We start from the raw sequence: 14,437 nt of genomic DNA on the forward strand, positions 1-14,437 counted from the left end.
TATTCTTCAGCGTGAAACATATTGAATCAATGAATGCATTCATGGCCAATAGAGGGCGCCTGAATATGTTTCAATATGTTTCACGCTGAAGAATACACCGAATATACACTAGAATATATATTGAATTCGGCGTCGAATAAGCGTGAATATATATTGTAGTGTATTTTTAGCGGATAGACAGCGTATAAACATATTGGCCGTTTCTCTTGGGTTTCTTTATCCATTTTAGACGTTAAATCTATTTTTGGGATGAAGTTAGTATAAAATCCGCCGCAAATGCACATTTAACGCATGACTGTCTGATCCCACGTTTTTAGCGAGATAAACTTTTTCAAAATTATTTTTAGATCATCAACGTGTGTGTTACGATGGTTGGAATCGGTGTGGTATCTAGAAAAATACTTGCAAATGTTAAGCTCCTTGGTTCAAAGCTTAAGCACGTGGTGAAAAATCTTGGAAAGGAAGAATGATTCAATGGGGAAACAAACTAATTCCTCTAACAAACTAATATTCATTCGAATTGCAACAGACGAGAATATTTAAAAATGGAATTTCAAGAGTACTATTTTCATTTGGAGTGTTCAAATGGTCACGTTCAAGTGCACATCTACGTATGTACGCCAAGAGTGAGAAAGTACACGAAAGTTCCTCCGATGCAGGCTTTGCTATGCGCTAAATCCATCACGCTGAATAAATTCATGCGATAGATTTATGCGATAAATATGATGCGCTCGCGTTGCGATGAACGAAGTCTGTTGCTCTTCAGTCGTTCACGCATGAACGTTCATGCTTTGCAGTGAACGCATCGCTAAGCGGTAGGGAAGAGCAACAGACCTCGTTCACCGCAAAGCGAGCGCATCATATTTATCGCATAAATCTATCGCATGAATTTATTTAGCGTGATGGATTTAGCGCATAACAAAGCCTGAATATGGAACACTTCTGAGAAAGAATTTTTCTGATTCAGTAAATTGCATCTCAGTTTTCAAACACTACAATGCATGCCCTTCATATACCAGCGATATCAATAGCTAAATGAACCGTAGTTTGCATTCGTTTAATTTTATAGGACAGCTACTAGCAGTCGATAAAAGAGAAAACATTACATCAAGTACGTAAGAGCTTTGCTTTGGTATTGCGATAAGAAAGGACGCGATGCGAAGAATAAGTGAAAATAACAGTTGATCAACTGTTTCAATAGTAATAGTTATTGTTCTCGATGTAACAGTAATATAAACTTAAAAAATTGTTTCATAAACAGTCACGTGAAAGGAGCGAAGGTGATTATGTATGCAAAATCGATTGCAATTATGTTTGATAGGTATGAGAAGAAAACATACCGTGTCTTTTATCATTTATGTTTTTTTTTTTTGCCTTCGCTGTTGGTATAAAAGTCAGTTCCATTTCTGATGCCCGTTAATTATATTCTAAAGTTCAAAGCAGTCAGACATAAACTGTTCAGAATTTCACACTGAAATTTCTCTCTTATCCATATTCATTTGCATTTCTTGAGATACTGGAAATTGTGCAAAGTGTAGGTAGATAAAGATTTAACAAGTGAAAATTAATGAAAATTTCATTGATGTTTAATTATTTTCTGATTTCTTAATGAGCGTTAGTTGATCGAGTGTTGAAATGTGTGCATTTTTCGTTTTAGTCACTTCAAAAATGTGGAGATTTTTGGCATTACTTTCGATAATAGTACTCATGCTTGCTACCGTTCAATGTACCGTTTTGCGTTCACCATTTCCCATAGCTGATGCAACAAAGCGCATTCAAAAAGAGCACTTGTCCAATGGAAAAGTAAACTTTTTTGTGGCATTACTAAAGTTATAGTTTGAGAATATCAGTTACTCATTTATTCTTTTGAATCCATTTTCAAGGGTCCAGTGATTGAGGCGGTTTCCACCGATTCATCCAATGATGATGTACAGAGAATCTATATTAGTGAACAAAGTAATAAGCAAAAGTCAGCATCGACTGCGAAGGATGAGATGCCACTTGTTGTTAAAGGACAATATATACGTAATGAAAATCAAATAATCATTTCGGATTGTCATTATTCTAATTCAAATTGTCCCATTTAGATATGCATCTGTGCTACTTCAAAATCTGCAGCATCATAAGAGCACCAGACTGGAAATGAGACTGTCAAACGAGCAGCCGTCAAACGAAAATAAATAACAATTTGAAAATAATAATTATTATAATTAGTGACGAAACTTTGTTTTGAATACAATAACAATGTGATTACAATGATGATGATATACGGAATGTAACAGAATATTTGGATTAAATTTCAATTTTGAATCTGGTCACTAATTTAAATCTACATATCCAATTTAAGTGTATCAAACATTAAACTGTTTTTTTGTTTAATTCTATAAAAATGTAAATTTATAATGAATATTGTGTGAAACCTATAAAATTGATGACGTCAATTGAACGAAAAATATGTTGCATTTTGTTAAAAATCCGATGTAAAAGAGCAAAGTTGTTGAATAGAATTTGTGCATTCGGAAAAGTGTCAACTGAAATGTACTTTTAATTGAATGTTGTACGTAATGCCGTAAAGTTGAGGTACTTTAGCAAGTTTCAATTTCTAATTACCGGAATGGTAACGTTGTGATGCATGCAAGTTGTAGCAAAGCTTGATGGCTTAAATCAAAGTACGTGTTTTATGTAACATCCATCCCATGTATCACTCTTTCCCTAATTCTTTTTCTCCCTCTCTATCGCACTCTCACTCTCTCTCTCTTATTCTGCTCCACTGAAATCCAGCGAATTCAATGTAACCGATTTTGGTGTTCTATTTCAGTCAAGTTGATGTCGAACGCAAAAGTAGAAACCACACGCATACAAATCCTTTTGAATTCATCTGACATGGCACTTGACAAACTTTGTTCAACACATCCATCGTTCTGAGATAAGAGTCGAACGCAAATATTTACTTGATGAACAACTTTTTTGCTCATTTTTCGTTTCGATGTTTGGGTGTTTGGGTGTTTGGGTGTGTGCGAATGTGCCATGGAATTCGGTGACATTTACGATTCCATACCGAAAACCAATGGGAAAAAAGTTTTTAATTTCAATGTATCCAAATATTTTCTGCGGGCAAACACACAAAATGAAACAGTTGACGCAAAAGCTCAAACCAAATTACGAAATGTCAAGGAATTTTATTGATTTCGATGTTTGTGACTCTTTCGCATATTCGTCAAAAACGTATGTGGCAAACGAAATTTTACACCTGAATTGGTACAGTGCTCACATGTCTTTATCGAACGAAAACTCTGTCAAACACATCATTGTGGGGTTTAATTAAATTCTATCTGCTGCAAGGATAACGGATATCAAATCGCATTCAATGTGGAATGGGAAAAAACAAAATCACCACCACCACCAACAACAACAACATATCAGACTCTTCATTATAACATTTCGAGCCACTTTTCTGCCGGTTAAAATGCGCTATGCGCCATTGATACGATTTTTTTGTTTCCTATCTTTGATCAGGCTCAAATTTCCTTCGCACAGATATGTTGCAAAACAAACAATGAGACTCCGAAGCCATACACAGCAAACAATCGCTCGCTCACTCGCTCAGACATTCACTTGACACGAGGAGTGCTTTTCACAGGCTAATCTTCTCATCCGATATAGCGATTGAACGAAAATAAATCAAGCAAAACAGCTCTGGTAAAGCAGCTGAAACTTTAGTATATAGACGCAGAAAAAATTGTCAACAAGTTTGTTTTTTTTTCTCGTTGTTGTTCTATTACAAGTTGAGTTGTGGCGCAGTTTTTGTTCAGGCGAGTGTGCGATCGCGTTACACATGCGACGAACTCAAACGGATTGATTTTATTGAAATATTCACATTTCCACGCTCAAATCCACCTGATATTCGAAATCGATACCAACATGGCAAAACACTGACCAAACTCAATTGTCCTCCCGTTTGCCCACACATACACACACACACACACGCCGAAGAGAGAAAAAAGAATCGAATATTGTTTTTATTCACTTCGCATTTTCCATCGCCACAGGCGGAAATACATTCATCGGAACGATTGGTGGCTTTGGCATTGAGCCTTGTACCGCTAATTTTGATTGTACTGGTGCTGCCAATGAAATAACAAAAAAAAAACGCTTTGCATTCATATTTTAAATAATACTTTTTATGTTTTGTTGACGGAAAAAAATATGTACGAATATATATGCGGCAATCGGTTGAATTGATTTCCAATTGCAAAATGGTCGCACGGATATCGGCGTGCTGCGGAAATTGTGTACAATTTTTTGTCGGCTTGGAAATAGAATGAACGCGCGGCGGCAAAAAAAAAAACGAGCAAATGGAGACTAACGTTATGCAACGATGGATCAAATATTCAATTGTTCGAATACGTTTACTTCATTGGATTCGCCCAATAAATGACGCTTGATTGATTTAAATTCTTTTAATGTCTACCAATATTTTTTATCATTTCACAATGCACACAAAAAAATGTGCCGTCATTATTGCGAGAATCTTTCCGAATGGAGGGAATTTCGTTGGATTCTTTTTCGAGAGCAGGGAAAAAACCGTCCTTCATGATGCGTGAAATTAAATCTACCGGAAGCAGAAATTCAGAATTCAAACTATTTGCGATTGAGGAAAAAATTGGGTTCTTCATAAAATGCCATAAACTTTTAATTTTTAAAATGGAAATGCTACAAATTTACCAACCAGCTTACAATTAATTACTTACCATCACCATCATCATCATCATCATCGTGCAATGGAATTTCGATAGGGCATGAAACACAATTCGCAAGATTATTTAATTCAATAAAACGCTTTTTTCTCATATACCTTTCACGATTTCATTTTATTCATTCATCAGATCCTAGCTACCTCGATAAATTATGAACTAAAAATTTCAATTTTATGTTCAATCTTTGAAAACTTAACAACTAAATGAGACTCTTGAGCGCCTTTGTTGCGGTTCAATCAGTGTGTGTTGACGTCTTCGTTTGAGCCAGCATATTCGGCGTTGAGTTTTACAATACTTACAATCACCCGCTTAATCATAATTACATTTTAATTCTATCATGTGTAAAATGAAACTTTCTATCCAGCATATTAGTACCTCTATAGAACTCATTCAAATGTGTGATAGTATGAAAATGCTTTAGATTGTTAAAATCTTTAGATTTATCGAAGATCCAGTTACAATAGGTTGTGAGAGTAAACAATTTTGTGGCATTTAGATGGCATACCATCGTATTTCCATGCCAATGTGCCAATGGAATAACAATTCCGCTCGCAGCGTGTAATTTGCCGATATCGATTTTCATGTGCCCAATGAGAGGAGAGTGGGAGATTGAGTGAAATTATTTATTCATAAATCGATTCCTTAATTAAGTTTCGCATGTTAATTATTCATAAGTGATAAGTGTTGTTGATTGTATGTTATAGTGTATATATATGTAGAGCTTATATTCTAACAAAATATCGCGTCAAATCGAGCACTTAGTTCGAATATCAAAGTTGTTGATACTGATTGCCACAACCAATCAATGCATATTATTACATTTTGGAATGCTCTTGATTCTTGATTGTGTTATGAATATATGTGTTTGTATGCTACAATTTTACAAAATTACCATTTACATTGTGCAAACGGTGCATTGTGGCTCGGAAGCAAACGATTTTTCATTTTTTTTTATTGGCATTCCACCCCATTCATATATTAAGATGCATACATATTTTACCATGACAAACGATGCGGAATTTGAATCAAAATGGACAGAGTTTGCTGAACTCGTTCGGAGTAAAAGGGAGAATAGAGAGGAGAAAATTGTCTTTCATAGACGAGAGACATAAGAGTCAAATTGATGAAATTCAGAATGAAATTGATGGCAAGTATCACAGATTTGTTTTTTTTTTCATATTCTCAATCAGGGATGACTTCTTAGATAAATTGTCACTTGCGCTGTCCCAACGACTTTCTTTCTTAAATAGAATTTATGATTTGGTCAAAAATATTATTTTGTTGCAATTCATCGAACGATTTCTACAAAAAAAAAACCATTTCCTTTTTACAATTACTACGTATCACAGTATTTGGTGCTTAAACTGAAACTACAACTAAATGTCAATACATTGGCTTGTGGCTTTTCACCCGCTTGAAAAAAATATTGAAATTAAAAAATGTCGCAACCATTTTGGAATTATGCTTCGACAAATTGAATTTGGTTGACTTTGTCAAATCCATCGACTTTTTGCACCGGCCTGTTTCTTCAATACAACTAATCACAAAAATCGATTTTACCATAATTGAACCTAACTTGAAATAACCCAATAGAAAATATTGGAAACTTTGGAACTTACTTAAAAATTAAATTAATTGAATGATACTAAACTTCTATCGTCGTAAGAAAATCCTAGTAATTAGCTAATGTTTAAAAAAATGCGTGACAGAAACAAATTAGACATATGTTGGTGTTTCGCCTTGTTGCAATGTGCTTTGTATTAGAAAATTGCTGGCATTATGTATTGGCGTGTAATAATCGCGAGAAAAATCGACATAGCTACCAGTTATCGATTGATTCGTTGAATCGGTGAAACCTTCCGTTAGAGGACCCGAATACCTATGATACGGAAAAACGAAATGCATTTGAGAGGCGTCAAATGGTTTGTAATTTTGAATTGGATTTTTCTCGGATTTTTTTCAACGTTGAATAATACATTCGAAATATTAAGCTTGATTAAGATTAAGAAAATCAATTTCGAAACTGGAAGTTCGAGTTCACCACTTGTTTTACCGTTTGAACAAATTCAAAAACAAAACCTAATCGTGACTTACCTAATCGTTGGTGGGATCGATAGCAGTTTACTGCCAATCAAATCAGTTTTGTTCATTGAAAGCGTCGTCGTTGTGCTGTAAGAACCAGAGTTACTCTCTTGGTATTCGGGCTCAACTGTGACAGTGGCAGGTATTTCTGTTTTGGATAAGTCTTTCTTCTTCAAAGAATTTGTTTTCACCTTTGGCTGTTGATGATTCACCTGATTTAGCGAATTTGATTAAGTTCAAACAAAAGCGATTAGCCTTAATTACGGAAAATTCATTATGAAGTAAATTTTTTATATCGAGGGGGATTTTTTTCTTCTTCGAACAGAAAAAGTTGAGAAAAAAATGTGCAAAATTTCCTCGAAACAATTGAGAAGGGAATTTTTTTCATGCACTAGAACAGTGCAAAAGGAAAAAAAAGAGTCAAACCTTTGGTATAATGTCGGCGGGCGGAAGTTGTCGTTTTTTGCTACCTCTGACGCAACAACAGCATATGGCAAAACAAATGGCAATGATTAGCAGTGAGATAGCAAATGAGCCGGATGCAATTATGATGATCGGCAATTTTCCTGTGAAATGGATTTAAAAGCGAATCCGATTAAGTACCGTATAAAAACACGACAACAATGTCAAAAATTTCCGTTCAATCACAATCGATAGTTCAATCAAAATCGATTCATTTTCTCTCTCTTTTTTCCCGTGTAACCGTTTACTCACTTCGTTCGTTGAAAACAATCTCGAGCGTGTCCGATCCATATTTATTGATGACCGTGCAAGTGTATGTGCCAAAGCGGCTGCGATGATTCTCTTCGATGCGTAGCGTTGATTTAATACGGTCGTAGAGTACATCTTGTCGTAGCGAGAATCCCAAATCTTTGTCCACATCAATTAAAACACCGTTGAATGCCCATGAAACGTGCTTTGCTTTTGGCACAGCAATGGCCATGCACTCAATTTCGTATGTATCAGTGTCCAACGGTTGCTGTTGTGCACGCGATATAATTTTCGGTGGCCCTTTCAGTATGACTAATGCCTCGGAACTAATCTCGGTAAAGCCACTGCTATGCGCTTTGCAATAGTATCGGCCAGCGGTTTCGTTCGATGCAATCAAATGAAGCGTTGACGATGTACCCACAACTCTCGGCTGAAAATTCATCTGCAAAATACCAATCAGAAGAGTATTTTCATTATTAATGAATTGAATCAAGCGAAACAATCTCAAAGGGAACATTCTCCCGATGGAATCGCAAGTGAAATTAGAAAAAGAAAGAGTGTGCAACTCACGCGATCGATGGGATCGAACACCCAAATAATGTCAGCCTAAAAAATATAATATACTATGATTTATTTTTCTTTTTTCACTTAATTTCATTGTAAAATGTGCACACGATACTTGCCTTTGGATTAGAATCAACGAGACAAGTCATCGTGATATTTTCACCCATCTCCGATTCGACATTTTCTGGTCGTTGTATGAAACTTGGTGGATCTGTGCAGCCCCATCATGATGGATATGGAAAAAAAAAACCACATGTGGGCATGAAACGGGAAAAAAATGAACGGTTTTTAAAAACATGCACATACACGCTCATACAGCACAGTGCCAAAAACGAAAACATAGAAAACTGCTCAAAGTCATAAATATTCGTTAATGCACAATGTGGAATGAGTGTAAAGAGAGGAAAAGAACGGCACACATACAGATTACATCTAATGTCTCTGTGGCAGCACTTAATCCAACTTCGTTTTGCGCTTCACATTTTACGACGAAATGTTGATGTTTACGCGTTACGCTTGGTATATCCTGGAAGAGAAGTGGATGCAATGAAACGGGAATATTGCTATAAAAATTATTATCGTGTTGCTGATGTAACAAAAAAAAAAACGACTTCACAAAATATGGGCAAGTATTTTATGATCTCTCAATTTTTTTTTCGTCTAATTTTATCCATCAATTTTTCACGTGATAAAGCGGTAGTTACCAGTTCACTAAATGTTGCTCCGATAATCATTTCATCTTTGATGTACCACTGATATGTCAGTTCATTAGGATGTGCATCAGCGTTACATTTTAATCGAATGGCATTATCGAGCGGTATTCGGCCCGTATCCAGTGCACCTTCGATTATGTCAATTACCACTTTTGGTGCATATTTCACCTGCAAAAAAAAAACAGCAAAATTCCAATGTTCTTATTTTTAGAGTCGCTTCCGTAAATAAACACACTATTCCGGTATTTTGGTTTTTCTCAAACGGGGTTTATCGGTTTTGATACATTTCAGCTGCTTTCTCACATATCGTATGTAGTCCGATTTGAATATAAAACTATAGAAATTATATGCTAGGTTTGTTCCTTTCTTCGTTTTGCCCCCGGATCCATCGAGACAATCCGGCAGATAACATCGATTTACATCCTTTTATTTTATCATACTTCAAACTGTCGAAATGCCAACGATGTGGAACATTGGATTATGTGATGTACTCACCTCTAATCGGATGCTTGCCGAACGATACGTCTTGTCAGCACTATTTTGTGCTTGACAGTGAATCGTTTTGTTATGGAGTGCTTTGTTTGCTTTCAGCTTCAAAATGGATTTGGCTGTTGATAGCCGACTATCAGGTGACGGCTCCTTTATATATTCAACGCCCGCTGTCAAAACATTTCCGAAACCATCAATCCATGTTATCTACAATTTTCGTATATTTCATTTTGATGGAACGCGCGTCCGAACAAACAGCGTCACGAATTCACGAGCGATTCGACAACGTGGCAAAGAGAGAGAGAGAGGGAGAAAAAGAAATGCAAATGTATTAGCATGCAATTGAGAGATATATTTTCGAATGCGATAGCGACGATACAGCTGGTGATTGAAAAGTAAGCGCCTTGAGTGGGGGCGTGAGTAGAAGAAAAAGGTGCTGTTTTCAATGAAAACATTCTTGGATCGATTTGATTGAGGTACGGGGGCCTAAGAAAGAAGGATGTCGTGGTTTGCCTAAGTGAAAAATGTCAAAGTAGACGAAAATGATATAATCGATTTGCTGATGAATGTGGTTGATGCTTTTCAGTTGTTCACCATTCGAAATGCGAAACGAATTCGTTCGACGGTGCAAACTTTAATCATGATGAACCAATCGATAATTGATTTCAACCGCGTGAAAACCATCGACATCATCTGAGCACCACTGCCAACCACTGCCAACACCAAATTGTTTACATTTCCATTCATCTTCGTTTTCTACCCAATACTCAGTCAGGCCTCCACGTGGCAAAATCACCTTTTTACACTTGCTACACATTTAAATATTTTGATACATGTGCGCGTCTCAACTCAACTCGCATCGCATAGCAACCGAAAATTTATTGTATACAATCGAAATGAAATGTTGTTGTTGGTGTACCTCAGCTGCCGGCTTGCCATTTTCCGATACGCATTCCAATTCAATTTCATGGTCTTCAGTTGTCACCATATAATCTCCTTGTAATATTTTCGGTGGATCAGGTGATTTTAAAACAGATAATGTGCCATAGTTGGAGCGAATGCCGTGCTCACCTAATGCATTCCGAGAGAAAATGAACGAAGGCGCGATGAAAAGAGAAAAGAGAAAGACAGAAAGAGATACGATAAGAGACACCAATTTACAGTCATGATAAAAATGGATGGAATTTTTCTCCTTCTTTGCACATAATTCATTTTGTTTTAATATTCTCGCGTGTGATTACTTTTGTTGTGTGTGTGTGCAAGAGTCTCTTTTTTTTATTGGCAAGAAACGAAAGTAATCCCAACGGCTTAAAATATCGTTTTCGACTCGTTTGTATTTCGATATTACGGTGTCAAGGTATGTTTTGAGAGTGCATGCTCTGATGTAAAATTCATATTTCACCATCGAAATGACAACGGGTGCGACACTTACCATGTTGCCCTGGTCCAACTTGGCTGATGGAAAAAGAGAAAATGGCGGAATTAGTTTGTGCTATCGATTTTTCTTTTCTGGGTGACAAGAAGTTATTTCGTTCGCTTTAATTACCATTGATATTTTGCATCGTCTTCGAGCCTGACTGGGTAAATATTTAATGAGTAGTCACCTTCTTCGTCGCTACCAATCATCGAATATCGCTCAAAGGCAACCAAACGCCGTTTCGTTCCCAGCCCAAAATCATCTTTGGTCCATTGAAGAATTCCCTTTTTGTTGAGAACACGACACGGTAAAATGACACGTGCACCAACGACTGCCACTTGATCCTGTGGCTCCATGGCAAACTGTTGTTGTTCGATCAGATGCGTTGTGAATGGGCTTACACACGCTATAATGAGCAACAGCCCAAATAATTCCATGCAAATGTGTTGGTTCAACGAAATTGACATTATCATTGTCGTTGCCAATTCATTCGGTTGACGGTCCAGATAAAACAAGTATATACACGTCTTTGAATATGCTTTTTTAAGCCCCAACACGTGTTGTACGCCGTCTATTTTTACTTTGATATATCTGCGGGAAAAAAAAAATGAGGAGAGAGAAAAATGTGTTCAAAATTATTTTCAGTGCACGGAAGCAAGCAAGTAAGCAGAATAGCTTAGAATCATTCAGTACAGAAAAAAAAAGTCTTGATTATGTTTCGCAAAATGTTGAAATTCTGCGTAATTTGAAATCTTAACAGCTTGTTAATGCACAGCTCTAGAACACATTCCATCAGGCTAATTGTACATGAAATGCTGATTTTTCCAAACGTGTTACAATTCTTCATTTGTCCATCGAAGAATAGAAAAATTCTTCGACCAGTCCTATCTTCTTTTCACATTGTCGAGAAGCAAAAAAAAGACTATTTTGTGCGATAATAAAAAAGTAAAATCGTTTGATTCAAACATCGGTTGCGTATTGCAATGTCAGTTTTTTTTTCATTTAGTTTTTATGCTGTGTGAAAAGTTTGCGTGAAGTTCATCGTGTTGCCCGTTGTGGTGTTGCGTAGATGGCGATCCGATAAAATCCCTAATATGCAACAAAGCGAGAATCTGTTTCGCTTTGTTTCTATGTTCATTCGATTTGGCCGACAAACGTAATAACAGCAATACAAGCGAACGACTAATTAAAGGCTATTTGCATTGTTATTTATTTTTATTGTTCGAAGCTCGCTTTTTTCTTCTTCTTCTTTCGGTCGTCGTTTTGTATCGTCTAGCAATTCGCTTGACCATTTGTAGCCTGGTGAACAGAAATATTACGAATGTGATTCTTGGCAATTACGCAATTTATACACAATGTTTTTGTTGCGTTGAAACAACAATCTTTTTCTCTTGCCTTTGCTCTTGCTCTGTCCCTCTTTGCTTTCGATTCGGGTTTTTTTTTATCTCTCTGTATCTCGTTCGATGCCATTTGTGGCGAGACCAGTGGCTGATACTATACAACAACCTGCGCGCTCTCGTTAATTTATCGTGGCATTTATAAATGAAAAGAATGCGAGCGAGCGAGAGCATGCTCTAAGGTCGTCATATGTTTACAGTCATTGACCAACACACGAACGATAGCACATTGCATCAATGGAATGTAAATTGAATGAAGAATCATAAGAAACAAAATTGAATCGCGTTTTCACCGGCAATAAGTGAAAAATACCATTTATTTTTGGATTTCAAGTGATTTTTTCAAAATTAAAATTTCTACTCTATTTTTGCTAACCCATATTTTCACGGGAATCATTTTGATTTCGATTTATTTGTCTTAGCTACTACTTGAATTTCCCGTGGGTCGAAGCATACGATGAAAGAGGTACAATGTGAATGGAATAACACAGGAGTTAGACGAACAAAAGAAACACAACAAGTGCATAATGCAAATTTGATTGTGTGCCAAACAATGGCTTAAAATACGGAGCAGGTGCACTTTGTGAAATTGCATTCATTCTTACATATCGTTTTCATGCCAAATCGTGTACAGTTTCACGGCTCTTTTATCAATTCAATATGCATTGGGATAATTTTAAATTAAAATGTTCAAACAACCGTTTGGTTTTATTCTTTCCAATGAATGGTTTGTGCAAAGAAAATGCTTTGGTCTTTGTCAAAATAACAAGGTTCTGGTGTGTTATTTGTGCAAGGGTGTGCACTGTGAAATGAATGGGCACGAACGTTGGCAAATGCATTCCATTTGCTAGGGTTATCGAACAATGGTTAAAGCAATCCTTTATCGGCACTAAATTTAACACGCTCCATAGTAATTACACGCGTTCGATTGGATTTACAAACACATTATTCCGATTCAGAAAAAAGAATAGAGCGAAGAATTGAAGCCGGACACAAAAATAAGACGTAATTCAAAAGCGATTTATCAATTCCAGCTCAAACAACTCTTTAATTTCAGCTCATAAACGTAATTTATTTGATGAATTTCCAAGTGGGCTATTGATTGAATCGTAAAACAAAATAAAAGGCGATGACTGGAAATTGTGAAATTAATTCGAGAGAGTTTTGTTTTAGTGACACGCCATCAATCATGAGTATGGGCGAACGATAGAAATCATAATAATCACATGAAATCGATCGCCATAAAAATAAAATCGTTTGGTGCATTATCAAAATGGAATAATAAAAAATTGGTAATATATCAATGGATCACAAGAATAATAAAGAGAGATGGCACATAAAAAACACAACGAGAGAGGGCGGATGAAGAATTAATAAACAAACGAATCACTCAACAATATAATAATTTGTCGAATATGCAGCAAAACCGAATCAAACTATAGGCAAAATGAAGAAACGAACGAAGAGAAGCGAACAAAAAAAAAATAACGACAAAAAACCCATATAATTACCGAAAAAATGCATGAAAACAGAACAACGATTCAAATTCATTAATAGTGCTCGACCAAAAAAAGTTATGTACACGAGTCACGCACCGAACATAAGAGCCTTTATGTTTTTGCTGGCGTTTGTGTATTTTATGTATATGGGCGATATTTGTATTCATGCTCCATATTAGATGTATTTATGTTGATATTTATGTGTAGACGTGTCGGTAGTCGGTCTAGTTCTTTTTCTCATTCTCTTGTCTAGTTCTACCTACAGCAAACAAGCACTTTTATTTTGCCGTTTTCTTGTTGTCGTTATCGTCGTTCATTCACTCAGATCATTCAGTTCAGGAACAAAACAAAAAACATCAACATTTACTACCGACCTATGTGCATTTACTATCATTAAGTCTAATTTGACTGAACTGCAGTTATGGTGTTAGCTGTCAACGTATTTGTCATAAGAAAATAACCGAATATTCGGTGAGTATTGACAAAGCTGAAAAAACACAATTTCTATGAGTCATAGGTACAATAAAATGTGCGTTTCAATGAGAAAAAGACCCATTTTTTTAAACATAATTTTCCGAATTGATTAAAAATTCATCAAAAATAAGTCTCAACGGGATATTTTTTTTTCCTGTGCCACAAACGTGTCATTCACTTCGATGTTGAATCATACAAATTACTCAATAAGTTTCCTTTTTACCGTCCTGTTGATAATGCATTATCAGTGGAGCATAACGCACGCACGCACATTTACAAGGTAGTAATCATTCAAGACACTACCTGCCTGTCAAATTTAACCAGAAACATTCCA

General features: G+C 36.1%; 1 protein-coding gene and 1 long non-coding RNA gene across 4 annotated transcripts in view; one reads left to right on the forward strand and one right to left on the reverse strand.

Annotated features, from left to right (window-relative positions):
• Nucleotides 1-1,451: 1,451 nt before the first annotated feature.
• On the forward strand, nucleotides 1,452-2,425 carry LOC129569040 (uncharacterized). Its single transcript, XR_008688008.1, has 4 exons — nucleotides 1,452-1,534; nucleotides 1,658-1,803; nucleotides 1,884-2,025; nucleotides 2,088-2,425. It is a non-coding gene; the product is annotated as an uncharacterized LOC129569040 (long non-coding RNA).
• Nucleotides 2,426-4,840: 2,415 nt separating this feature from the next.
• LOC129569024 (irregular chiasm C-roughest protein-like) overlaps nucleotides 4,841-14,437 on the reverse strand; it is a 30,644-nt gene continuing 21,047 nt past the window's right edge. For all 3 annotated transcript variants that reach the window (XM_055447411.1, XM_055447409.1, XM_055447410.1), the window contains 12 exons: nucleotides 10,863-11,324; nucleotides 10,749-10,771; nucleotides 10,236-10,387; nucleotides 9,323-9,523; nucleotides 8,819-8,995; nucleotides 8,538-8,640; nucleotides 8,234-8,325; nucleotides 8,121-8,156; nucleotides 7,554-7,992; nucleotides 7,266-7,405; nucleotides 6,852-7,051; nucleotides 4,841-6,636 (listed from right to left, as the gene is read on the reverse strand). In XM_055447411.1, the coding sequence (XP_055303386.1) occupies nucleotides 6,474-6,636; nucleotides 6,852-7,051; nucleotides 7,266-7,405; nucleotides 7,554-7,992; nucleotides 8,121-8,156; nucleotides 8,234-8,325; nucleotides 8,538-8,640; nucleotides 8,819-8,995; nucleotides 9,323-9,523; nucleotides 10,236-10,387; nucleotides 10,749-10,771; nucleotides 10,863-11,206 (2,070 nt within the window). In that variant the 5' untranslated portion in view covers nucleotides 11,207-11,324 and the 3' untranslated portion in view covers nucleotides 4,841-6,473. The remainder of the gene's footprint in view (nucleotides 6,637-6,851; nucleotides 7,052-7,265; nucleotides 7,406-7,553; nucleotides 7,993-8,120; nucleotides 8,157-8,233; nucleotides 8,326-8,537; nucleotides 8,641-8,818; nucleotides 8,996-9,322; nucleotides 9,524-10,235; nucleotides 10,388-10,748; nucleotides 10,772-10,862; nucleotides 11,325-14,437) is intronic.

This window comes from Sitodiplosis mosellana, unplaced genomic scaffold (assembly GCF_009176505.1).
Source record: "Sitodiplosis mosellana isolate CC-2019 unplaced genomic scaffold, AAFC_SMos_1.0 Smas_scaffold_30, whole genome shotgun sequence".
Taxonomy (NCBI): Eukaryota; Metazoa; Arthropoda; class Insecta; order Diptera; family Cecidomyiidae; genus Sitodiplosis; species Sitodiplosis mosellana.